General features: G+C 45.8%; 1 protein-coding gene across 1 annotated transcript in view; it reads right to left on the bottom strand.

Annotated features, from left to right (window-relative positions):
* The window catches only part of LOC144770984 (putative cation-transporting ATPase 13A4), a 1004626-nt gene that overhangs the window by 58903 nt on the left and 919140 nt on the right, over positions 1-26583 (bottom strand). Inside the window, exon 27 of the mRNA XM_078655851.1 lies at positions 8931-9082. Coding sequence (XP_078511977.1) covers positions 8931-9082 — 152 coding nt within the window. The remainder of the gene's footprint in view (positions 1-8930; positions 9083-26583) is intronic.

Here is a 26583-nt window from a genome sequence, read left to right as displayed (position 1 = left end):
AGCTTGCTTTGGTTTTTTGCACATTTGTAGCACAAAATGTATCCTTGCAAAGATGCATTTTGAGCTCAAATATAGTGCAAATTTTTAGATTTAACTGAATTTTGCTTAAATTTTGCTTAAATTCTCAAAAGCAAATGAAGTGAATTTGGCAAGCCCCTAGATTTGACTTGGCATCAATGCAAGGTGATTTTTAAGAGTCTAGCGAGCTCTCATTATTCCTGCTGCATTGTCGAGAAGCGCCACTGCTCAAGTCCAGAGGAGGTACATTTTCTGACACATGTTTTTTCTTTGTGAGCTCAGCAACTCTCTTTTCCTAAAATAGGCTTTTGAGTCTAAATGTTTCCCTTCTTTCTTCAGGCTACCCTCAGCTGGCTCTCTTTCAATTCCCTTTTCTGTCTGGATCCTTTCTGTGATACTCAGTCTGTCTGCTCCTTTCTGTGATACTCAGTCTGTCTGATCCTTTCTGTGATACTCAGTCTGTCTGATCCTTTCTGTGATACTCAGTCTGTCTGCTCCTTTCTGTGATACTCAGTCTGTCTGATCCTTTCTGTGATACTCAGTCTGTCTGCTCCTTTCTGTGATACTCAGTCTGTCTGATCCTTTCTGTGATACTCAGTCTGTCTGCTCCTTTCTGTGATACTCAGTCTGTCTGCTCCTTTCTGTGATACTCAGTCTGTCTGCTCCTTTCTGTGATACTCAGTCTGTCTGCTCCTTTCTGTGATACTCAGTCTGTCTGCTCCTTTCTGTGATACTCAGTCTGTCTGCTCCTTTCTGTGATACTCAGTCTGTCTGCTCCTTTCTGTCCGCCTACTCCTCAGAATCCGGCAAATAACAGACTAGGGCCAGATGTATCAAAGGGTTTTGCCCATTCTGTGTCTATGGGGAAATGAGTTGATACATATGGCCCTGTCCTGACACTGGTCTGGCCTTTAATTCCTCGTGTCCCTCAAAGTGTAGCCACCCAAGCTGGAGTTCTGCTGTGGTGGAGATTCAGTCCTGGTTTTGGGTTTAAATATCTGATTTTTTTCTTAGTTTGCGGTGCGGTCTTTTCTTTACCGGAAGCTTCAGACTTGTTTTTGTTTTGAATTGCAGTTTTGTGGCTCCAGGACCTACAGTAGCCTGGCCTACAAAGTTATGTATTTTTAGAAAGCTCCATTTGTGATCCTGAAGAGTAACAACAGCTAAACATTGGCACACTGCCAAGACTGCTGCTTCCACTAGAACATTATTAAGAACTATCGAAGAGACCCTTTCAAAATGACCTATCAATTTCATCCCGAAATCAACAACCAATGTGGCTACATGCTTGTTTTGAATTTGTTTTAACAACACAATCAATAGCACCACCAAAGAAAGTGTGCCATGCGCAGTAACATAAATATTCCCAACAATTGTTCCTCCTGTAGTACACTCTTCTACAGGTGGTACATAGGTCGGTTTCTGTGCTTGTCTTGAATTAATGTGTAAGGATAGAATGCTTCCAACCAATTGATTTTGATAGCAATCCAAATGCAAATCCAAATCCAAATCCAAATCCAAATCCAAATCCAAATCCAAATCCAAATCCAAATCCAAATCCAAATCCAAATCCAAAATCTTTATTTTTGCACTATCTAATACGCCATAAATGCGCCGTTATCTTAAAATACAATACAATGCATCATAAAACAATTTAAAAACATTAAAGTATACATTGAAAGAACAATTAAATAAGCAAAAACTAATCCAAAATGGAATCTTGTCTCGTTTTATGGGAGTTTTCCCCAGGATTGATTATTAGTCAGTCGACGAATTGCCCCACCCTGTAGGATCCATTTGTTGTGTTGGTCCTGGCACCAATGCTCCTGTTGATGATGTGAGTAAGACATAGGGGTCAATTCCGATCCGGTAAAAAAATCCGCTGTACGAATCGCATCCGGAGCCGTTTCCGTACGACTCGTACAGACGCCGTACGACCCGACGAGTACGATCCCGACCGGTGTACTAGGACACGAGTCGTACGGTCCACGTCAGGTAAGGGCGATCCGTACGGAAAAGCGCACATTCACATACACACCGTACGGCGCGTATACCCCATGATCGCAGGGGTACGCGCCGTACCCCTGCGATCATGGGGGGTACGTGCCGTACACCCAGCATACATGGGGTATGCACCGTACACACAGCGTACATGGGGTACGGTGCGTACCCCATGTACGCTGGGTGTACGGCACGTACCCCCATGATCGCAGGGGTACGGCGCGTACCCCTGCGATCATGGGGTGTACGCGCCGTCCCCGGGGGGGGGGGGCGTTCCGTACCTGTTTCGGGGCGAACTCTGCTTTTACGGCTGTATTCAGCTCCTGTAGGAAAAGGGTCGTACAGTGCGTACCCAACACGAATCGTACCTGCCGGGTCAGAAAAATCGGCCGCGAACCGTACAGATGTCGCGTACAGCGGGTTCCGAGGGAGAGTCGTATGGGGATTTCATTCGTACAGTCCCTGTACGATTCGTACGGAGTACGGCTCCTGGTACGGATCGCACTTCGTTGTTCGTACGGGGGACGTTGCAGGGTACGATTTGTACGGGAAAAACGCTCCGAACGGCAATTCGGAGCGCTTTTTACCGGATCGGAATTAACCCCATACTGTCAACATTGTCTATATTTTTCTTCTAACTGGTTTAGTAACTGTCCTAATTCCAGAGCATTCAGCTACATCTATCTGCAGAGATAAACCAGGCACCGCTGGCCGGGCAGCCCCTGGATTACTTAAGGGATCCAGTCTGACCTTCCTCCCTACATGTGGTAACTGTCCACCAACCCATGCCTGATGTCTCACCAGAATTTCTAGGAATTAAAAGTATCATATTCTGCAGGAAGAGGAGCAGCTTTATGTTTATGAAAGTGACTAGTGATTGGATCTAGAGGATACAACTCCACCCATGAGTAAAGTCTTTCAAAGGGGCATGCAGCCTATGCGCATTTACAACCAAAGTGACTGCACCCATCACCTGAGGGTGCACCCATCACCTGAGGGTGCACCCATCACCTGAGGGTGCACCCTTACTGTGAGCTGTTGCGTTAATGGTGTCCTGAAGTTTACTATTATCACAACAGGTTGTGCTATCATTGTGAAACAGATGCGGAATGAAATTCAAACCTCAAATCAAAATGGGAAATACCTTTTAGTCAGGTGCCTGACAAACTCACAGTAGAAAGGAGGTTTCTGTCTGAACTGAGTGAGGAAACCAACATTACTACGGGTGTCTCTCCTATTAGTAATACTACCAAATTTGTATGTCATTCAAGATTACTCAAAAATTGGACCCACTGATAATGTTTCTTGTAATTCCATACATAAATGGGGAGAAAGACCAGGTTTTCTAAACCCCCCTGGCAGAAGTGCAGGCTTGATGCAAACTTACCAATCCAAAACAGGAAACCCGGTGCACTGCAGCCCCCGACCCACCTGAGCATGACAGGAGGATGGTGTGCTGTAGGTAACAATCAGTCCAGAGAGTCTCACAGGAGCATCTCAAACCCCTCCCTTCTTGCCTCTAGCTCAACCGTCTCAGCACCAAAAGGGTCTTTGTGGGTTTCTAAGGTGGCCTCTCACTGCATGTCATACTTGAGCAACAGAAGTGTTGTTCCATGGATCACTGACATAATATCGATGTCATAAATATCGATGTAGCAAAATATTGATTAAAAACATATAGAATACCAAAATATCGACATCCTATCTCCAAACCGGTAAGTACAAAAATATCGAATAAAAAATATCGATGTAAAAAATATAGTTAGTCAAAATATCGAATTTTTTAAATATCTTAAAACTAATGTAAAAGTAATGAAATAATAAATATAATTAACTTAAACATACTTAAAATACTTAAATAACCTTAAAATTAATAAATAATTCATTTAAGTTAAAAATCAATAAACATACAATTAAATTTTTTAACACACATATATATATATATATATATATATAAACATAATATTAATAAAAAATAGACTATATTTTTACCATAGGATAGCAGGAGAGTAACATTTACTATTCCCACTCCAGTAAATACAACAGTAGAGAAAGCGTTGGATAGCGTAGGGGTAAAAATTACTATTCCCACTCCAGAGAGGGCAACAGTGGGGAAAGTGTTGGATAGCGTAGGGGTAAAAATGACTATTCCCACTCCAGTGAGTGCAACAGTAGGGAAAGCTTTGGATAGCGTAGGGGTAAAAATTACTATTCCCACTCCAGAGAGTGCAACAGTAGAGAAAGCGTTGGATAGCGCCAGGGTAAAAATTACTATTCCCACTCCAGAGAGTGCAACAGTGGGGAAAGTGTTGGATAGCGTAGGGGTAAAAATTACTATTCCCACTCCAGTGAGTGCAACAGTGGGGAAAGCTTTGGATAGCGTAGGGGTAAAAATTACTATTCCCACTCCAGAGAGTGCAACAGTAGGGAAAGCGTTGGATAGCGGGAGGGTTAAAATTACTATTCCCACTCCAGAGGGTGCAACAGTAGGGAAAGCGTTGGATAGCGTAGGGGTAAAAATTACTATTCCCACTCCAAAGAGTGCAACAGTAGGGAAAGCATTGGATAGCGTAGGAGTAACAATAACTATTCCCACTCCAGAGAGTGCAACAGTAGGGAAAGCGTTGGATAGCGGGAGGGTTAAAATTACTATTACTACTCCAGAGAGTGCAACAGTAGTGAAAGTGTTGGATAGCGTAGGAGTAAAAATTACTATTCCCAATTCAGTGAGTGCAACAGTAGGGAAAGTGTTGGATAGCGTAGGGGTAAAAATGATTATTCCGACTCCAGTGAGTACAACAGTAGGGAAAGCGTTGGATAGCGTAGGGGTAAAAATTACTATTCCCACTCCAGAGAGTGCAACAGTAGGAAAAGCGTTGGATAGCGTAGGCATAAAATTTACTAATCCCACTCCAGTGAGTGCAACAGTAGGGAAAGCATTGGATAGCGGGAGGGTAAAAATTACTATTCCCCCTCCAGAGAGTGCAACAGTATGGAAAGCGTTGGATGGCGGCAGGGTTAAAATTACTATTCCCACTCCAGTGAGTGCAACAGTAGGGAAAGTGTTAGATAGCATAGGGGTAAAAATTAGTATTCCCACTCCAAAGAGTGCAACAGTAGGGAAAGTGTTGGATAGCGTAGGAGTAAAAATTACTATTCCCACTCCAGTGACTGCAACAGTAGAGAAAGCGTTGGATAGCGTAGGGGTAAAAATGACTATTCCCACTCCAGAGAGTGCAACAGTAGAGAAAGCTTTGGATAGCGGCAGGGTAAAAATTACTATTCCCACTCCAGAGAGTGCAACAGTAGGGAAAGCGTTGGATAGCGTAGGGGTAAAAATTACTATTCCCACTCCAGTGAGTGCAACAGTAGGGAAAGTGTTCGATAGCGTAGGGGTACAAATTACTATTCCCACTCCAAAGAGTGCAACAGTAGGGAAAGCATTGGATAGCGTAGGGGTGAAAATTACTATTCCCACTCCAGTGAGTGCAACATTAGGGAAAGCGTTGGATAGTGTATGGGTAAAAATTACTATTCACACTCCAGAGAGTGCAAGAGTAGTTAGGGAAAGTAAATATTTCATATATGAATAAAAATAAATTAAATATTAATACCAAATACAAAATAATTAAAAGTAATTAACAATTTGATATAATAAAATAATTAATCAATAAAAAATACAAAAAAAAGAATTTTTACAAATAATTACCTATAATACAAATTATTTACCAATTAATTAATTAACAATTTAAAAATTATTAAAAACTTAAAACAAAACAAAACCAATAAATAAATAACAATATTTAATTAATTACAATTAAATTACTTCCCACCCTATTCCCCTATAAACCCACAGCCCGCTACAGAAATTAAATTAATAAAATTAACATAATTATCAAGTAAACTATTAACTAAAATTAATTACCAATTATATTTTAATTAATTACCAATTAAAAATTTAAATATCAATTAATTCCAAATAAATACCAATTAATAAATTTAAAAATGTAATTAATTATAATTAGATTACTTCCCACCCTATTCCCCTATAAACGCACAACCCGCTACAGAAAGTACATTAATAAAATGTACATAATTATCAATTAATCAATTAATTAAAATTAATTACCAATTATATTTTAATTAATTACCAATTAAAAATTTAAATACCAGTTAATTAAAAATAAATACCAATAAAATAAATTAAAAAATTTAAATAATTATATTTAAATTACTTCCCACCCTATTCCCCTATAAACCCACAACCCGCTACAGAAAATCCGCTAATAAAATTAACATAATGACCAATTAATTAATTAATTAAAATAATTACCAATTATATTTTAATTAATTACCAATTAATTATTAATTAACAATTAATTCAAAATAAATACCAATAAATACATTAACATATTTAATTAATTATAATTAAATTACTTCCCACCCTATTTCCCTATAAACCCACAACCCGCTACAGAATTATATTACGCAAAAATTAAATACCATAAAATGAATTAATTAAAATAAATTATAAATTAAATATGCACTTTTCACACATATACTAACATAAAAAATACTTACAAAAATTAATACTAACTTACTTACCTCAAATTAGATATTTTAGTTGTCTATATTCTGTCCATTCTATATTTTTGTCGTCTATATTCTTTCCATTCGATATTTTGTCCATTCTATATTTTTGATTCGATATTAATGCTATTTTTTCCGATATTTTTGTAGTCTATATTCTGTCCATTCGATATTGTGTCCATTCTATATTTTTAACTCGATATTAAAAACTCGATATTTTGAGTGTATACCATTTTCCATATGGAGAAGGTTGTTGTCTATCTCTGCACTCAGCAGTTATGTTGTCTGAAAAAGCTGATATTGGCGAGGCTGGCTTTTTGGTGGCTGCCTGAGGTCTAGATCTTCTTCCTCCTTGATCCAAGCCCCCCAGGAGGCCAAAGATTTCCTCTAGCCCTTACACTTGTTTGTAACCAGATTAAAGGCACATTTCTGATTATTTTTAAAAGGGCTGGCGTTACATTGAATATTCTCAAAGAGAATAATTAACATATTATTCTTTCATTTATTTTATTTTATTTTTAAAGTTTTATATAGCGCGAGCTAGACACTGGAAGGGTATCGGAGTGCTTTACAAATGTAACATCTAATAGATAGAGGGAAGAACTAGGAACATGCATTACTTTAAAACATAGATGATGACGGTACTTGTTGTAGATCATATCAAATAAATAGAGTGGGGAAAAGAATTGGGAACATAAATATGAGTGGATCACAAGAGAACATACAAGTTGTTAATACTCGTTGTATATCCTGTGGGTATTCAGGAGTGCGTTAGCCATTTCACACTTAGGGGCCGATTCCGATTCGGGAAAAACCGCTCCGAATAGCCGTTCGGAGCATTTTTCCCGTACCAATCGTAACCTGCAACGTCCCCCGTACGTACGACGAAGTACGATTCGTACCAGGAGCCGTAATCCGTACGAGTCGTACAGAGACCGTACTACTCTAATCTCCGTATGATTCTCCCTCGGAACCCGCTGTACGTGACATCTGTACGGTTCGCGGCTGGTTTTTACGACCCAGCAAGTACGATACGTGTCGGGGACGCACCGTACGATCCTTTTTCTACGGGAGCTGAAAACAGCGGTAAAAGCAGAGTTCGCGCCAAAACAGGTATGGAACGCCCCCCCCGGGTACGGTGCCTACCCCCATGATGGCAGGGGTACGGTGCGTACCCCTTTGATCATGGGGTGTACGCACCGTACCCCATGTACGATGGGTGTACGCACCGTACCCCATGTACGATGGGTACACCGTACATGGGGTACGGTGCGTACACCCATCGTATATGGGGTACGGTGCGTACACCCCATGATCGCAGGGATACGGTGCGTACCCCTGCGATCATGGGGGGTACGGACCGTACAGTGTGTATGTGTTTGTGTGCTTTTCTGTACGACACGCCCTTACCTGACGTGGACCGTACGAATCGCGTCCTCATACCCCGGTCCGGATCGTACTCGTCGGGTCATACAGCATGTGTACGAGTCGTACGGCATGTGTACGAGTCGTACGGTTCACGGTTTCAGCCTTGCAATACGTACGGATCGCGACGATTTGGACAGATTCACGGAATACGGATCGCACTACGCAACTCGGACGGACAGGTACGATTTGTACAGAGAGGGCTCCGGATACAAATCGTACGGAAGTTTTTTTTCCCGAATCGGAATCGACCCCTTAGAGTCAAGTGCGGACCCTGGTAGGTGGTAAGGAGCAAATTAGCTCAAGAATTGGGAGCCGGATGTAGTTTTGTTTATCAAAAGTAATTTGACTTCTTCTTTGAAGGAAGTGATTATTGCACCGTCCGTTAATTCTCTAAAATATTATAGATCATGTGACTACATATATATGAATGAATAACCTCTAATGTATCAGACTATAATGCTTCAAATCTTGAGAGGTATACACACACAAACATATGAAATGCAGTGGGGTAAAAATAAGCAGAAAATATGAAGACTACATATTTTTGGGTGGTAGCTCCCACGTAGCAGTCCCCTAGATTTCCACTGGGTGGTAGCTCCCCTCTAGCAGTCCCCTGGATTTCCACTGGGTGGTATGCTCCCACCCAGTGGACAGTGAGCCCCTGCATCTCAGGAGAATCATACATAGGTCACAGCCCATCCAAAGCATAGAGACAGGTCATGCTTGTTTGCAATTGAACATGTAATCAGGAAGCAATCAGGAGGAGCAGACATTGTAAATAATAAGACTCCTGCAGCGCCCTCACCCCTCAAAGGGCTGTCAGCAGTCACTGCCATGGAGCCCCTGTGCATGCATTTGACACTACCCATACATTACTGAAAATGTGCACTTACAGTTTGTATACAGAGGCTTTCTGAAGGGCTTCCCTTTGGCGAACACAAACGCTGCAATGATCAGGGTTCCCTCATAGAGTGGAAATAAGGTGGTGCTTTCATAGTTCGTATTATCTGACCTCGTCAAGTCCAGGTTTCCAGTTAGACAAGCGCTGTCCAGAAATATAAATAAATATATATTATTCAATTTCTGATCAGATGTATGAAGCCAAGTGTGTACCTGGGAAACAACAAGAGGCTAGAAAAAATACTCACTGTGCTATTGTTTTTGAAACATAAAATAAATATATATTACAAGGAAGTGATTAACCTAAAAGCAGTTAAGAGCATTTAAAGTGAAGTACTTATAGCGAAGAGGGCATATATCGGTAGGAGCCTGTACCTAATGAAGCATATTCTGAAAAGGGTATATATGGCGAAAGAGACAAATAATAATAGGACCATATACTGATAGGTGCGTATACTGACAGGAGCATATAGAAGAAAGGGAATACACTGATAGGAGCATATACCGAAAGAGGCATATACCTAAAACAGCATATACCGAAAGAGGCATATACCTAAAACAGCATATACCGAAAGAGGCATATACCTAAAACAGCATATACTGATAGAAGCATATACCGAAAGAGGCATATACCTAAAACAGCATATACCGAAAGAGGCATATACCTAAAACAGCATATACTGAGAGGAGCATATACTGAAAGAGGCATATACCTAAAACAGCATATACTGATAGAAGCATATACCGAAAGAGGCATATACCTAAAACAGCATATACCGAAAGAGGCATATACCTAAAACAGCATATACCGAAAGAGGCATATACCTAAAACAGCATATACTGAGAGGAGCATATACTGAAAGAGGCATATACCTAAAACAGCATATACTGATAGAAGCATATACCGAAAGAGGCATATACCTAAAACAGCATATACCGAAAGAGGCATATACCTAAAACAGCATATACCGAAAGAGGCATATACCTAAAACAGCATATACCGAAAGAGGCATATACCTAAAACAGCATATACTGATAGAAGCATATACCGAAAGAGGCATATACCTAAAACAGCATATACCGAAAGAGGCATATACCTAAAACAGCATATACTGAGAGGAGCATATACTGAAAGAGGCATATACCTAAAACAGCATATACTGATAGAAGCATATACCGAAAGAGGCATATACCTAAAACAGCATATACCGAAAGAGGCATATACCTAAAACAGCATATACCGAAAGAGGCATATACCTAAAACAGCATATACTGAGAGGAGCATATACTGAAAGAGGCATATACCTAAAACAGCATATACTGATAGAAGCATATACCGAAAGAGGCATATACCTAAAACAGCATATACCGAAAGAGGCATATACCTAAAACAGCATATACCGAAAGAGGCATATACCTAAAACAGCATATACTGATAGAAGCATATACCGAAAGAGGCATATACCTAAAACAGCATATACCGAAAGAGGCATATACCTAAAACAGCATATACTGATAGAAGCATATACCGAAAGAGGCATATACCTAAAACAGCATATACCGAAAGAGGCATATACCTAAAACAGCATATACTGAGAGGAGCATATACTGAAAGAGGCATATACCTAAAACAGCATATACTGATAGAAGCATATACCGAAAGAGGCATATACCTAAAACAGCATATACCGAAAGAGGCATATACCTAAAACAGCATATACCGAAAGAGGCATATACCTAAAACAGCATATACTGAGAGGAGCATATACTGAAAGAGGCATATACCTAAAACAGCATATACTGATAGAAGCATATACCGAAAGAGGCATATACCTAAAACAGCATATACCGAAAGAGGCATATACCTAAAACAGCATATACCTAAAACAGCATATACCTGAAGCAGCATATACTGAGAGGAGCATAAAGCAAAAGAGCCATGTTGCAGAAAGGGAATATACCGATAGGAATATACACTGAAAGAGGCATATAGCAAAAGGGGCATATACCGATAGGAGCATATACGAAATGGACATAGAAAGAGGGGCATATACTGATAATAACGCCGCCTTGTAAATAAGGCCATTTTCACTCTTCAATTAGCAAGAATGGGGCGTGCAATTGTTGTTGCAGTGGGCGTTCCGCTGCAACACCCATTGCTTTTAGGGCTGCCCCATATTTACAAGGATGGCGCAGCGCCATAATCTAAGGCCAGGTAAAATCTGGTCTTAGGATGGCGATACGAGGAGAAATCATTAATATCTCCTCATATTTTGCTCTTTCTATGTGTGCTAAATTCTATAACACATAGAAACACAGAATCACCCTTCAAGATCTGTATGTGCAGGAAGGTGTCACATAAACAATCGCCCCTGCAGCGCAGGCGCCCTTGCAACATGGCGCAAGGGCGCCTGTGCTAGCGCTAGGCAGCTTTTAAAGCGCCAGTGCTAGGGGAAACACAGGGGGGGTGCCGTATTTTGTAAATACCTGCATTTTTAAAATGATGAAGTGCGGCGTTACCAATGTTTGCATAACACTATGCTCTGGCATGTTATTGTAAATATCCCCCTCAGATTGGTATTGCCGTAGCTCCATAGAAAGATTCTGAATCCTCACGACAGAATCCGTGTCTTCCACAGTCGCGGTGGACGGCTGCATGCGGTTAAAAGACGCGTGTCGTGGCGGATGGCTGCATGCGGTTAAAAGACGCGTGTCGTGGCGGATGGCTGCATGCGGTTAAAAGACGCGTGTCGTGGCGGATGGCTGCATGCGGTTAAAAGACGCGTGTCGTGGCGGATGGCTGCATGCGGTTAAAAGACGCGTGTCGTGGCGGATGGCTGCATGCGGTTAAAAGACGGGTGTCGTGGCGGATGGCTGCATGCGGTTAAAAGACGCGTGTCGTGGCGGATGGCTGCATGCGGTTAAAAGACGCGTGTCGTGGCGGATGGCTGCATGCGGTTAAAAGACGGGTGTCGTGGCGGATGGCTGCATGCGGTTAAAAGACGGGTGTCGTTGCGGATGGCTGCATGCGGTTAAAAGACGGGTGTCGTGGCGGATGGCTGCATGCGGTTAAAAGACGGGTGTCGTGGCGGATGGCAAGGACTTGAATCGCTGGACTCCGGATTGTTGGACAGATTCTCTAGGTCCCCATCCCCGCTTGAATCTGCTGTAAAATATCTAGTAATGTGGCTGGACAAGACATTCATGTTTGAGAGGCCGGTAAAGAAGCCTGCAGCTGCTGCTTTGGTATATTTACATCACATGAAAAATAACAGGCCACAACCTCCCTGCATGGTGGTGTGCCTTACCCCACCTTGCTGTGCCCCGTTTGCCACTGCAGCTGAGGTGGAGGCCGGCGGGGAGCTGTCAATATCAGGCAGTAATTCTCTTTTTTTTTTTTTTGCGTTCCTCTTCCCTCTAGGGAGTGCCTGGGCCCCTTGCCCTTTCCCTGAGCTGGGGCAGGGGTCATCTGGATCAGAGCGGGAGTCGGTGCTGGCAGCCAATGTACCAGGAAACCAGGCATTCAGCATCAATTTAAGGGCTAAGGCTAAAAAAAACCCTGACTCAGGCACTGGTTTCCAGCACCTACCACCCAGCGCCCGAAGCAACCCACCCCCAAAGTTTCCAGCGCAACAAGCACACCGACGCAAGGGCAGCACCCCGTGAAGACAAAGACAAAGAATAAGACTTGGAGAGGGAACAGGGGATCACAATGAGATCCGGGAGATCTAGGGATCCACAGGCACCCCTGAATCCTATTAAAAGAGCCAAGAAAGCAAATAAGGGCAAGAAATTCAGCATTGACCCTAAGAATACCAGCAAAGAAGACTTGAAGAAAGGGGCAATGGAAGCTCGTAGGCCACCCCAGCCCGAACCCTTCATTAAAACTCAAAGGGGGTAGTTACCAACCAAAAATGTACACAACATTTTCACTTATTAAAGACGCTGGCGCGGTCCTCTGCTTGAACAGCCGGAACACCAACAACTTGCCTACTCCGATGCTACCCATAACCTACGCACCGGACCAAGAGCTTCAGACAGAGCCAATGAGAGGGCTGAAGAGAAAGCCCGCCACAGAGGGGTTTGAGTATGAAGGTGAAGACGAAGAAGAAGAAGAAGTCAGCGATGATAGGGAGTGCCCTGACGTCACAGAGACTGAACAATGCAGTGAGCTTCACCGCGGGGGGACTCCTATGAACATCAGAAAGCGGGACTTCGACCTGGACCTGACCCTGACCCTGACCCTGGACCAGTCAGAAAAAATAAAGCCATGGGCATACAAGAGCGAGCCTCAAGACCCCATCCAGAGCGCCCAGAACACTGGACCCATAATAAACTGGAGCCTGAAGGGCATTTCAAATCCAACTGGAGCAAAAATCTCCCCAGAAGAGAAGAACAACACAGCCAGAGACGCCGTGGAAAACCCAGGGATACAAAAGGTACTTGAGGCGCCCGGCGCACCGGACGCGCTTGACGCACTCAAAACATCAGCATCATAGTATCAGCTGAGCACGGGCCCCGGAATAAAGGCAGGGCGGGGCGCCCCCTGACCACCACAGGATCACATGTGCGAGAAAAACATACTCTCAACACACGATCGCAGGCATGAGCAACCAGAGCACAGCAAAGGAACGGGCAGGATCACTGACCAAGAAGACAAATTAAAGGGGCAGACTCTGGATTTTCCCACTGGAAAGCTTACCACAGCACTGGACTCGCATGCTCTCCAGGCACACGCCCAGCAACCAGCACACTCTGAGAATCCCTCAATACCCCCCCCCCCCCGAAGCCTTCCTCCAGGCCTTGTCGGTTCAGCCTCTATTCCACTAAAGGCCATGGACCCAGAAGCCTCGTACCTCACCCAAGAAGAGTTGGTTGCCTCGTATATAGCACCCTCCCACGTGGCTTCACATGAGGTAGCAACAGGCCTAACTTGCAATGCATCACAACCCAGCCCCAGTAACGTAACACCACAAGCTAAGGGAGACATATGGGAATCTCTCCTGCATACAATGCAACTGTCCGTTAACGCCATCCAATACCAATCGGACAAGATGGACCTCCAGCTGTCAGTTCTACATTCACTATCAATCTTTGTCGCTAACATCGACAACAAGCTAGCTGAACTGAACAGTCTGGTTAAAAGGGCACAAGAAGAGACAACACTCCTAAAATCGAACTGCACTGGCATAGTAATCGTGGACAAGTTGGCCACACTCCCAGCAGCAATGGATAATCTTCTCTCAGACATTAGGGAGGCGGTAAAAAATAGTTCATCGACCAAAACAGAGCACGGCAGACAACCAACGAGGGAACTCTGACACCAACTGAGGGGCCCTTATCCCAAGCACAAGAAGAGCAGAGGTCAAGGGAAAAGGAGCACATAACATTACAAAGATCAAACGGACACCCCAGGGAAGGAGATCTCTTATAGCCAACAAATAGTAATATGGCAGCTACACGAGAACACCCCCAAATGGAAGAACCACGGGATCATGGCCGCTCCCTGAAGCAGGGCAGAAAACAAAGAAGGAAGTGCTGCAACCTAAAGCTAAACACCCCCGCAGAAGGCAAAGGCAAGATCAACCAAGCTAGCAATTTAGTTCCATATCCAATGCTTGATAAGTCGACCTAAATGAGCTGTGAAACAGACACAGATCAGGACGCAAGCCCCATTTCCAACCAGGAACAGTGGCACATGACTCAAAGGAAAAAGAATCGGAAAAGAAAAACCTCCATCATGGCAACTTCAAAAAAAGAAGATGGCCCCGCCCAGACGAGCAGTGCAAAAGCCGCAAAATAGAATGCTAGCGAAAGATTGAACAAGTCCGGGGAAAAAACCATTAATTTGAGCGCCACAAGAAACCTCCCCCCAACGCAGGTAATGGGGCAAAAGCAGGCGACCCTCAGAGGCCGCATCAATAGCAAGTCCCTCAAACCAGGAGTTCAAGGGAACAGATGAACCAATGGCCCCAGACCAGCGAACGCCAGCAGAGGGACCTGTCAGGGTCGAGACCACCTCAATAACCGCACTGAGCAGCCCTAACTGGGAAAAGGGGCACTTAGGTAACCCCATAATTTCTCTAATTCCGGAATACACATCCAGGGGCACCTTCGACATCCTAAATAGGGGCAACATACTACGCCTGCTGAACTCTATTGACAGCTTAACAAATATATCCACCAAGGATCTGGAGTCAGTGGAATTCACAGTCTCACCGGAATGCCCAGGGGTAGAAGCCACTAAAACAGTATGGGCCACAACGGAGTTAGCCGAGAGAGTGTTCAAAGAACAAGCGAAGCTCAATAGCTGGGGCATAATCCTTCACCCATTTGTAAAACCCAGATACCCAGACCACTTGGCATCTGACTTTCAACAACGGAATGTACAAAACCGGGCCAACCAGGACCCTCAGTCACTTTCCGTACTGCGAGGGGCTCGCAGCAACACCCCTGACAATTTAAAAGGAAAAGAGCAAGGCTTTAGAAGGCAATACGTTGTGAAAGAGGCAACCAACCTAGACTGGACTTGGTTGTCCAGGACCTTAAACAACAAGTCGGAAAAACATTGACAAAACAAGTCCGTTACCGGGAAATCCTTTAAAAAAAAATTTACATTTTAAACTCTGCTCCTGGAACATCAATGGTGTCGGAGATAAGCTCATGGACACAGAACTAAACCTGTACATGCAAAGATTCGACCTCATAGCATTACAAGAAACTTGGTCAGACTCTCCTCCACCACTCCCAGGCTACACCCTGAATTTTATCTCTCCTGCACAGAGTGCAAGATTTGGCCACAATAAGGGAGGCCTTGCTACATTCAGTTCATTAAGAAGCATGTTTGCAGTAGAGCCACTAGCATACAAATTAGACCCTCCAAACGCAATGCAAGCACTACGCATCTCCATTCGTGAACAGGCAAACAACGAGGAGATAATTCTGATAAACCTTTACTTACACCCCGAGGCAAGAAGCAAGGAGCCCAACATCTGAAAGAAGAGCTTATAAAACTATTAACCGCGGAGAAAACAAATAATCTGATCATTAGCGGCGATTTTAATCAGAATATGCTCAACAACCCAGCCACAGAAATTAGCACAGATGAGGACCCGTTTGCATGGGAACCAAGCCCTCAAGATTACTCTTCTGGAGGAAGAAGAACAAAAACTGCACAGCGACTCCTAGCGACACTAGAAGAACTAGGTCTCCGAGCACTAAATGGAAGATTTCCAGGGGACCGCCCCCAAGCGGCAACATTCCACAGTATAACGACCAGTTCAACAATTGATTTTACTTTCCTCTCCAGTAATCTGTTTCAATCGGCAAGTGATTTTCACATCGGCTCACTAGACTTTAGTGACCACTTACCTCAAGAAGTGACACTTGGGGCCTTCACAATTCTAAATCCAGTATGCGCCAATGCCCATAAACTAGTCTATACTGTAAATGATCGGCGGATAAAGTGCAGAACAGATGACCCTCAGCGCCTCTTGCTCTACGCTAAGCAAGCACTCGGCGAAGCCCAAAATGAAACAACAGACCTAATCAAGAACTGGGAGAAATTTGCAGAAACTCTACGCAACAACATGGGAATAACACAGGGGAAAAATCAGCTCGAAGCAGCGGGCAAATCCGTGAAGCACACACGGTATTATAATTATAATTTTAAAAACAATGCTCACCTAAATAATCTAAAGACTCTGATCGGTCAAAAACTACGAAGGGTAAGGACAGATCCTGCTGCCAAGGAAGAACTGAGGCTGCTAAAGAACGATCGCAGGAGGCTGGTCTGGCGACTTAAGCGAGAAGCAGAGGAGTCCCTGTGGGCCAAACTTTTACAAGATGCCAAATCTAACATCAGCGCTCAATTCTGGCGAAAGATTACCAATCTGTCCAAGGAGCGGAGTCAAGGCATCAACTCACACGTCACAGAAGATGACTGGATAATCTTTCTTAACATGCATTTCAAAGGTTTTGACACAAGCAACCAAAGAATGTCTATAACCACGAAGGACACTGAGGGCCGATTACCGCTCCGCTGTGAACAGTACACCACGACCCTCAGCAGCTAGATCAGGCAATTGTAATTAAGTGCGCATTGATCTGCAACAGACTCTCAAAGGGAAGACGTGAGGGGGCGCCAGGATCAAACAGGATTCCCCCTATACTGTTCAAGCAAGATCCGGATTATTGAGCCGCTGCTCTTAAACCAATGTTCGACAAAATTCTGCAGACGTCAATAATCCCATCATCATGGAGGGGAGCCATCATTTCACCTATCTTCAAAAAGGGAGACCAAAACGATCCTAAAAATTATCGACTAGTGGCCCTGCTTGACAACGAGGCAAAATACTTTGCGGGACTCCTTCTAGAGGAACTGTCATCATGGGCAGCTGATGTTTCAGCAATTCCATACAATCAAACTGGTTTTTGCAAACGTATGGGCACCACTACCAATATTCTAGCTCTCTCTTTATTAATCGATACCGCCCTTGAAGCAAAGCAGCCACTATATCTGTGCTACATTGACTACAGCTCGGCTTTCGATCATGTCAACAGAAACCTTCTGTGGGAAAAGTTAAACAAGCTGAACATCCCCCGGTTGCTCTTAAACTAACTAGTTCTCCTGCACAGCGAGACATGGGTGCAAGTTAGGCTAGGCTCTGGTGATTACCTAACAAGGAAGATCCTAACAAATACAGGAGTAAAACAGGGCTGCGTACTTGCCCCAATACTTTTTAATCTTTTCATGAGAGAGCTATCAACGCTGCTAAATGAATGCAACTCGCATGCACCAAAGCTAGGGGGCTCCCAGCTGTCGAATCTCTTTTACGCAGACGACCTGTTACTTATTAGCCGGAATCCTGTAGGCCTGCAGCGGCTACTGGATATTACTTCAAGATACTCCGCTGCTAACAGGCTTAACATTAACTGTGAAAAATCCAAAATAATGTGCATTAACCTCCCTAAAAAGAAAGTAACACGGAACTGGCTCTTGTCATCCATGAAGCTGGAAATGGTCTGGGAATATCGATATTTGGGAGTAATCATTGACTGCAAGGGCAACTTCAAGCCGCAATGTGAAGTCATAAAAAGAAGAGGGCTAACTATTGCGGTGGCATTGAGAAACTTAAAAAACGCGATTTCTGGCCCAAGCTTACTTCCTCTCAAAAGGTGATTCAGGCAAAGTTAATCCCAGCCATCACTTACGGCACTGAATCTATGAGGGGGAGGGATGCTTCCTTAGTAGATAGAACGGTAGCAAAGGCGCTACGTATGGTCTTTGGCCTCCCTAAGTATACATCGCCTGCCCAAATGAGACTAGAATTTGGGCTACCAAAAGAAGAGCTGACATGCAAAGGAACCTACATAAAAAGCTGGCACAAAGTAAGCAGGGGAGACCCGAAAACCCTAAATGCTCTCCTGTGGAAGGAACTTCAAATTAAAGAAACTTGCCCTGCAAGGCTGTACTTGGAGGCTGCTATTGACGATCTTGGCCTAAGGCAATTATGGAAACTCCCAGGCTCCCCAGCAGGCTTCCGGAAAGAATCACTGCTGCAGGACAAAGCCGCCCTGTCAAAGCGGGCTCGCGGCTGGCTTACAGTTCAATCATACATCAAGCCCTCATCCCAAGCTTATCTACAGACAGGCTTTACCAAAAAAATAAAAGAGAAGTTCCTGAAATTTCGCCTAGGGCTATTGCCGTCAGCGGCCCACTTACCACCATGGATACGGCCACAATCACCAATAATATGTCGACTTTGCGGGAACGGCAAAGAAAACACAGTCCATCTGATCACCATCTGCAGCAAACTCATTCAAGAACGATGCTCCTTCCTGAGACCACTTTTTAACATCCGTAAGATACGGACCTCTAGGCAAGCGGTGCTCGCTTGTTCCAAAGGCGATGATATCCAACTGAGCTGCCGAATGGTAAAATTCCTTGAAACAGCAGAGGCCCGCTTCAAAATGTTGAAGGAAACGAACACAATTTTAGCAGCACCATGAAGGACGAGAGGATAAATCCATTGGTACCACCGAAGAGCAAGCTCGAGCGGGTCACTTCAACTTTGTCTTATAACGATCAACACTGAGGGCCAGATGTAGGAGGCCAAATACCGGTCGGTAAAGGCCGATTTCGGCCGGTACCGACCGGTATTTGGAGTTACAGATGTAGGGGGCCTTAAATTTACCGATTCGGTATATTTACAGATTTGGTAAATTTACCGATTCTGTAAATTACCGAATAAGTAAATTTACCGACTCGCAAATTTGTGATGTAGGTGGCACTGAAAACAGTGCCACCGCCCCTTAAGAATTCGTTATTTACCATGACATACTATGTCATGGTAAATAACAAATTCCTGTGTACATGCACATCTGTGCATGTACACCCTAAGGGCATGTATGTGTGCCGCATGGCACACAAGCCAGAATCAGGGGTGCAACAGGGTGTCAAAGTGACACCCTGTCCCCCTTGCAAATTCGGTAATTTTACCGAATCGGTATTTACCGATTCGGTAATTGACATTGATTCCTATGGGCCTCAAGGCCCATAGAAATCAATGGCAATTACAGAATCTCTAAATACCGATTCGGTAATTACTGAATCATACAGATTCGGTAAAAATGACCGAATTTTTTCCTACATCTGATTTACCGAATCTAGAATACCGAATCGGTAAAATTCGGTATGCTAGAGTCGGTAAATCAGATTTACCTACATCAGGCCCGGACTATCAACAGGGATACCGTGAACTGTTACTATAATTAATTACTCTTCTTTGTAATGCAAACAGGCTTTTTTTAAATTCTATTGCACCGGCAGTTTACTATATTACCCCTCGGCCAGCACCCAGGATGAACTTACTACATCATTTTCCATGATAATCAGGCCGACTGTCATAAATTCAAGCCTATTTTAACCCTGCTGCTGCTATCTTACTATGTTTTTGTAGAAGGAATTATTACCTCAACATGTATGAACTTGATTCATGATTTATTAACCGAACTTTTTTCTTTTATATTGTAAAGGTTTTAAATAACCATGGGCAATAAAGTATTACCACTCACCTGGTCAGACAGGTGAGCCAAGTGCCTTCTCTCAAGATCTGCACTCAACCGAAGGTGTCCACCCTCCTCCGGGTCAGTACGGACCTGTGTGTGAAGTCCAAGGCTTCATGTAGAGTTGATGATGTGACCTGGAGCATGGGATGGATGAGTAGAGCCAGGGATGGATGAGTAGAGCCAGGGATGGATGAGTAGAGCCAAGGATGGATGAGTAGAGCCAGGGATGGATGAGTAGAGCCAGGGATGGATGAGTAGAGCCAGGGATGGATGAGTAGAGCCAGGGATGGATGAGTAGAGCCAGGGATGGATGAGTAGAGCCAGGGATGGATGAGTAGAGCCAAGGATGGATGAGTAGAGCCAGGGATGGATGAGTAGAGCCAGGGATGGATGAGTAGAGCCAGGGATGGATGAGTAGAGCCAGGGATGGATGAGTAGAGCCAGGGATGGATGAGTAGAGCCAAGGATGGATGAGCAGAGCCAAGGATGGATGAGTAGAGCCAGGGATGGATGAGTAGAGCCAGGGATGGATGAGTAGAGCCAGGGATGGATGAGTAGAGCCAGGAATGGATGAGTAGAGCCAGGGATGGATGAGTAGAGCCAGGGATGGATGAGTAGAGCCAGGGATGGATGAGTAGAGCCAAGGATGGATGAGTAGAGTCAGGGATGGATGAGTAGAGCCAGGGGTGGATGAGTAGAGCCAGGGATGGAGGAGTAGAGCCAGGGATGGATGAGTAGAGCCAGGGATGGATGAGTAGAGCCAAGGATGGATGAGTAGAGCCAGGGATGGATGAGTAGAGCCAGGGATGGATGAGTAGAGCCAGGGATGGATGAGTAGAGCCAGGGATGGATGAGTAGAGCCAGGGATGGATGAGTAGAGCCAGGGAGGGATGAGTAGAGCCAAGGATGGACGAGTAGAGCCAGGGATGGATGAGTAGAGCCAAGGATGGATGAGTAGAGCCAGGGATGGATGAGTAGAGCCAGGGATGGATGAGTAGAGCCAGGGATGGATGAGTAGAGCCAAGGGTGGATGAGTAGAGCCAGGGATGGATGAGTAGAGCCAGGGATGGATGAGTAGAGCCAGGGATGGATGAGTAGAGCCAGGGATGGATGAGTAGAGCCAGGGATGGATGAGTAGAGCCAAGGATGGATGAGTAGAGCCAGGGATCGATGAGTAGAGCCAGGGATGGATGAGTAGAGCCAAGGATGGATGAGTAGAGCCAGGGATGGATGAGTAGAGCCAAGGATGGATGAGTAGAGCCAGGGATGGATGAGTAGAGCCAAGGATGGATGAGTAGAGCCAAGGATGGATGAGTAGAGCCAGGGATGGATGAGTAGAGCTAAGGATGGATGAGTAGAGCTAAGGATGGATGAGTAGAGCCAAGGATGGATGAGTAGAGCCAGGGATGGATGAACAGAGCCAGGGGTGGATGAGTAGAGCCATGGATGGTTGAGTAGAGCCAGGGATGGATGAGTAGAGCCAGGGATGGATGAGTAGAGCCAGGGATGGATGAGTAGAGCTAAGGATGGATGAGTAGAGCCAAGGATGGATGAGTAGAGCCAGGGATGGATGAACAGAGCCAGGGGTGGATGAGTAGAGCCATGGATGGTTGAGTAGAGCCAGGGATGGATGAGTAGAGCCAGGGATGGATGAGTAGAGCCAGGGATGGATGAGTAGAGCCAGGGATGGATGAGTAGAGCCAGGGATGGATGAGCAGAGCCAGGGATGGATGAGTAGAACCAGGGATGGATTAGTAGAGCCAGGGAAGGATGAGTAGAGCCAGGGATGGATGAGCAGAGCCAGGAATGAATGAGTAGAGCCAGGGATGGATGAGTAGAGCCAGGGATGGATGAGTAGAGCCAGGGATGGATGAGTAGAGCCAGGGATGGATGAGTAGAGAAAGGGATGGATGAGTAGAGCCAGGGATGGATAAATAGAGCCAGGGATGAATGAGTAAAGCCAGGGATGGATGAGTAGAGCCAAGGATGGATGAGTAGAGCCAGGGATTGATGAATAGAGCCAGGGATGGATGAGTAGAGTCAGGGATGGATGATTAGAGCCAAGGATGGATGAGTAGAGCCAGGGATGGATGAGTAGAGCCAGGGATGGATGAGTAGAGCCAGGGATGGATGAGTAGAACCAGGGATGGATTAGTAGAGCCAGGGATGGATGAGTAGAGCCAGGGATGGATGAGTAGAGCCAGGGATGGATGAGCAGAGCCAGGAATGGATGAGTAGAGCCAGGGATGGATGAGTAGAGCCAGGGATGGATGAGTAGAGCCAGGGATGGATGAGTAGAGCCAGGGATGGATGAGTAGAGCCAGGGATGGATGAGTAGAGCCAGGGATGGATGAGTAGAGCCAGGGATGGATGAGTAGAGCCAGGGATGGATGAGTAGAGCCAAGGATGGATGAGTAGAGCCAGGGATGGATGAGTAGAGCCAGGGATGGATGAGTAGAGTCATGGATGGGTGAGCAGAGCCAAGAATGGATGAGTAGAACCAGGGATGGATGAGTAGAGCAAGGGATGGATGAGTAGAGCCAGGGATGGATGAGTAGAGCCAAGGATGGATGAGTAGAGCCAGGGATGGATGAGTAGAGCCAGGGATGGATGAGTAGAGCCAGGGATGGATGAGTAGAGCCAAGGATGGATGAGTAGAGCCAAGGATGGATGAGTAGAGCCAGGGATGGATGAGTAGAGCCAGGGATGGATGAGCAGAGCCAAGGATGGATGAGCAGAGTCAAGGATGGATGAGTAGAGCCAGGGATGGATGAGTAGAGCCAAGGATGGATGAGTAGAGCCAGGGATGGATGAGTAGAGCCAGGGATGGATGAGTAGAGCCAAGGATGGATGAGTAGAGCCAGGGATGGATGAGTAGAGCCAGGGATGGATGAGTAGAGCCAAGGATGGATGAGTAGAGCCAGGGATGGATGAGTAGAGCCAAGGATGGATGAGCAGAGCCAAGGATGGATGAGTAGAGCCAGGGATGGATGAGTAGAGCCAGGGATGGATGAGTAGAGCCAGGGATGGATGAGCAGAGCCAAGGATGGATGAGTAGAGCCAGGGATGGATGAGTAGAGCCAGGGATGGATGAGTAGAGCCAGGGATGGATGAGTAGAGCCAGGGATGGATGAGCAGAGCCAAGGATGGATGAGTAGAGCCAGGGATGGATGAGTAGAGCCAGGGATGGATGAGTAGAGCCAGGGATGGATGAGTAGAGCCAAGGATGGATGAGTAGAGCCAGGGATGGATGAGTAGAGCCAGGGATGGATGAGTAGAGCCAAGGATGGATGAGTAGAGCCAGGGATGGATGAGTAGAGCCAGGGATGGATGAGTAGAGCCAGGGATGGATGAGTAGAGCCAGGGATGGGTGAGTAGAGCCAGGTATGGATGAGTAGAGCCAGGGATGGATGAGTAGAGCCAGGGATGGATGAGTAGAGCCAGGGGTGGATGAGTAGAGCCAAGGATGGATGAGTAGAGAAAGGGATGGATGAGTAGAGCCAAGGATGGATGAGTAGAGCCAAAGATGGATGAGTAGAGCCAAGGATGGATGAGTAGAGCCAAGAGTGGATGAGTAGACCCAGGGATGGATGAGTAGAGCCAAGGATGGATGAGTAGAGCCAAAGATGGATGAGTAGAGCCAAGGATGGATGAGTAGAGCCAAGAGTGGATGAGTAGAGCCAGGGATGGATGAGTAGAGCCAGGGATGGATGAGTAGAGCCAAGGATGGATGAGTAGAGCGAGCCAAGGATGGATGAGTAGAGAAAGGGATGGATGAGTAGAGCCAAGGATGGATGAGTAGAGCGAGCCAAGGATGGATGAGTAGAGAAAGGGATGGATGAGTAGAGCCAAGGATGGATGAGTAGAGAAAGGGATGGATGAGTAGAGCCAGGGATGGATGAGTAGAGCGAGCCAAGGATGGATGAGTAGAGCGAGCCAAGGATGGATGAGTAGAGCCAAGGATGGATGAATAGAGCCAGGGATGGATGAGCAGAGCCAAGGATGGATGAGTAGAGCCAGGGATGGATGAGTAGAGCCAGGGATGGATGAGTAGAGCCAGGGATGGATGAGTAGAGCCAGGGATGGATGAGTAGAGACAAGGATGGATGAGTAGAGCCAAGGATGGATGAGTAGAGCCAGGGATGGATGAGTAGAGCCAGGGATGGATGAGTAGAGCCGGGAATGGATGAGTAGAGCCAAGGATGGATGAGTAGAGCCAGGGATGGATGAGTAGAGCCAGGGATGGATGAGTAGAGCCAGGGATGGATGAGTAGAGCCAGGGATGGATGAGTAGAGCCAAGGATGGATGAGCTGAGCCAGGGATGGATGAGTAGAGCCAGGAATGGATGAGTAGAGCCAAGGATGGATGAGTAGAGCCAAGGATGGATGAGTAGAGCCAAGGATGGATGAGTAGAGCCAGGGATGGATGAGTAGAGCCAGGGATGGATGAGTAGAGCCAGGGATGGATGAGTAGAGCCAAGGATGGATGAGTAGAGCCAAGGATGGATGAGTAGAGCCAAGGATGGATGAGCTGAGCCAGGGATGGATGAGTAGAGCCAGGGATGGATGAGTAGAGCCAAGGATGGATGAGTAGAGCCAAGGATGGATGAGCGGAGCCAGGGATGGGTGAGTAGAGCCAAGGATGGATGAGTAGAGCCAGGGATGGATGAGTAGAGCCAGGGATGGGTGATTAGAGCCAAGGATGGATGAGTAGAGCCAGGGATGGATGAGTAGAGCCAAGGATGGATGAGTAGAGCCAAGGATGGATGAGTAGAGCCAAGGATGGATGAGTAGAGCCAAGGATGGATGAGTAGAGCCAGGGATGGGTGAGTAGAGCCAAGGATGGATGAGTAGAGCCAGGGATGGATGAGTAGAGCCAGGGATGGGTGATTAGAGCCAAGGATGGATGAGTAGAGCCAGGGATGGGTGATTAGAGCCAAGGATGGATGAGTAGAGCCAGGGATGGATGAGTAGAGCCAGGGATGGGTGATTAGAGCCAAGGATGGATGAGTAGAGTCAGGGATGGGTGATTAGAGCCAAGGATGGATGAGTAGAGCCAGGGATGGATGAGTAGAGCCAGGGATGGATGAGTAGAGCCGGGAATGGATGAGTAGAGCCAAGGATGGATGAGTAGAGCCAGGGATGGATGAGTAGAGCCAAGGATGGATGAGTAGAGCCAAGGATGGATGAGCTGAGCCAGGAATGGATGAGTAGAGCCAAGGATGGATGAGCAGAGCCGGGGATGGATGAGTAGAGTCAGGGATGGATTAGTAGAGCCAAGGATGGATGAGTAGAGACAAGGATGGATGAGTAGAGCCAGGGATGGATGAGTAGAGGCAGGGATGGATGAGTAGAGCCAAGGATGGATGAGTAGAGCGAGCCAAGGTTGGATGAGTAGAGTAAGGAATGGATGAGTAGAGCCAAGGATGGATGAGTAGAGCCAGGGATGGATGAGTAGAGCCAAGGATGGATGAGCAGAGCCAAGGATGGATGAGTAGAGCCAGGGATGGATGAGTAGAGCCAGGGATGTATGAGTAGAGCCAGGGATGGATGAGTCGAGGCAGGGATGGATGAGTAGAGCCAGGGATGGATGAGTAGAGCCAAGGATGGATGAGTAGAGAAAGGGATGGATGAGTAGAGCCAAGGATGGATGAGTAGAGCGAGCCAAGGATGGATGAGTAGAGCGAGCCAAGGATGGATGAGTAGAGTCAAGGATGGATGAGTAGAGCCAAGGATGGATGAGTAGAGCCAGGGATGGATGAACAGAGCCAAGGATGGATGAGTAGAGCCAGGGATGGATGAGTAGAGCCAAGGATGGATGAATTGAGCCAGGGATGGATGAGCAGAGCCAAGGATGGATGAGTAGAGCCAGGGATGGATGAGTAGAGCCAGGGATGGATGAGTAGAGCCAAGGATGGATGAGTAGAGCCAGGGATGGATGAGTAGACCCAGGGATGGATGAGTAGAGCCAGGGATGGATGAGTAGAGCCGGGAATGGATGAGTAGAGCCAAGGATGGATGAGTAGAGCCAAGGATGGATGAGTAGAGTCAAGGATGGATGAGTAGAGCCAGGGGTGGATGAGCAGAGCCAAGGATGGATGAGTAGAGCCAAGGATGGATGAGTAGAGCCGGGAATGGATGAGTAGAGCCAAGGATGGATGAGTAGAGCCAGGGATGGATGAGTAGAGCCAAGGATGGATGAGTAGAGCCAGGGATGGATGAGTAGAGCCAAGGATGGATGAATTGAGCCAGGGATGGATGAGCAGAGCCAAGGATGGATGAGTAGAGCCAGGGATGGATGAGTAGAGCCGGGAATGGATGAGTAGAGCCAAGGATGGATGAGTAGAGCCAGGGATGGATGAGTAGAGCCAAGGATGGATGAGCTGAGCCAGGGATGGATGAGTAGAGCCAGGGATGGATGAGTAGAGCCAGGGATGGATGAGTAGAGCCAAGGATGGATGAATAGAGCCAGGAATGGATGAGTAGAGCCAGGGATGGATGAGTAGAGCCAAGGATGGATGAGTAGAGCCAATGGTGGATGAGTAGAGCCGGGAATGGATGAGTAGAGCCAAGGAT

This window comes from Lissotriton helveticus, chromosome 7 (genome assembly GCF_964261635.1).
Source record: "Lissotriton helveticus chromosome 7, aLisHel1.1, whole genome shotgun sequence".
Classification (NCBI taxonomy): domain Eukaryota; kingdom Metazoa; phylum Chordata; class Amphibia; order Caudata; family Salamandridae; genus Lissotriton; species Lissotriton helveticus.
This window is presented reverse-complemented; position numbering and strand designations above follow the sequence as displayed.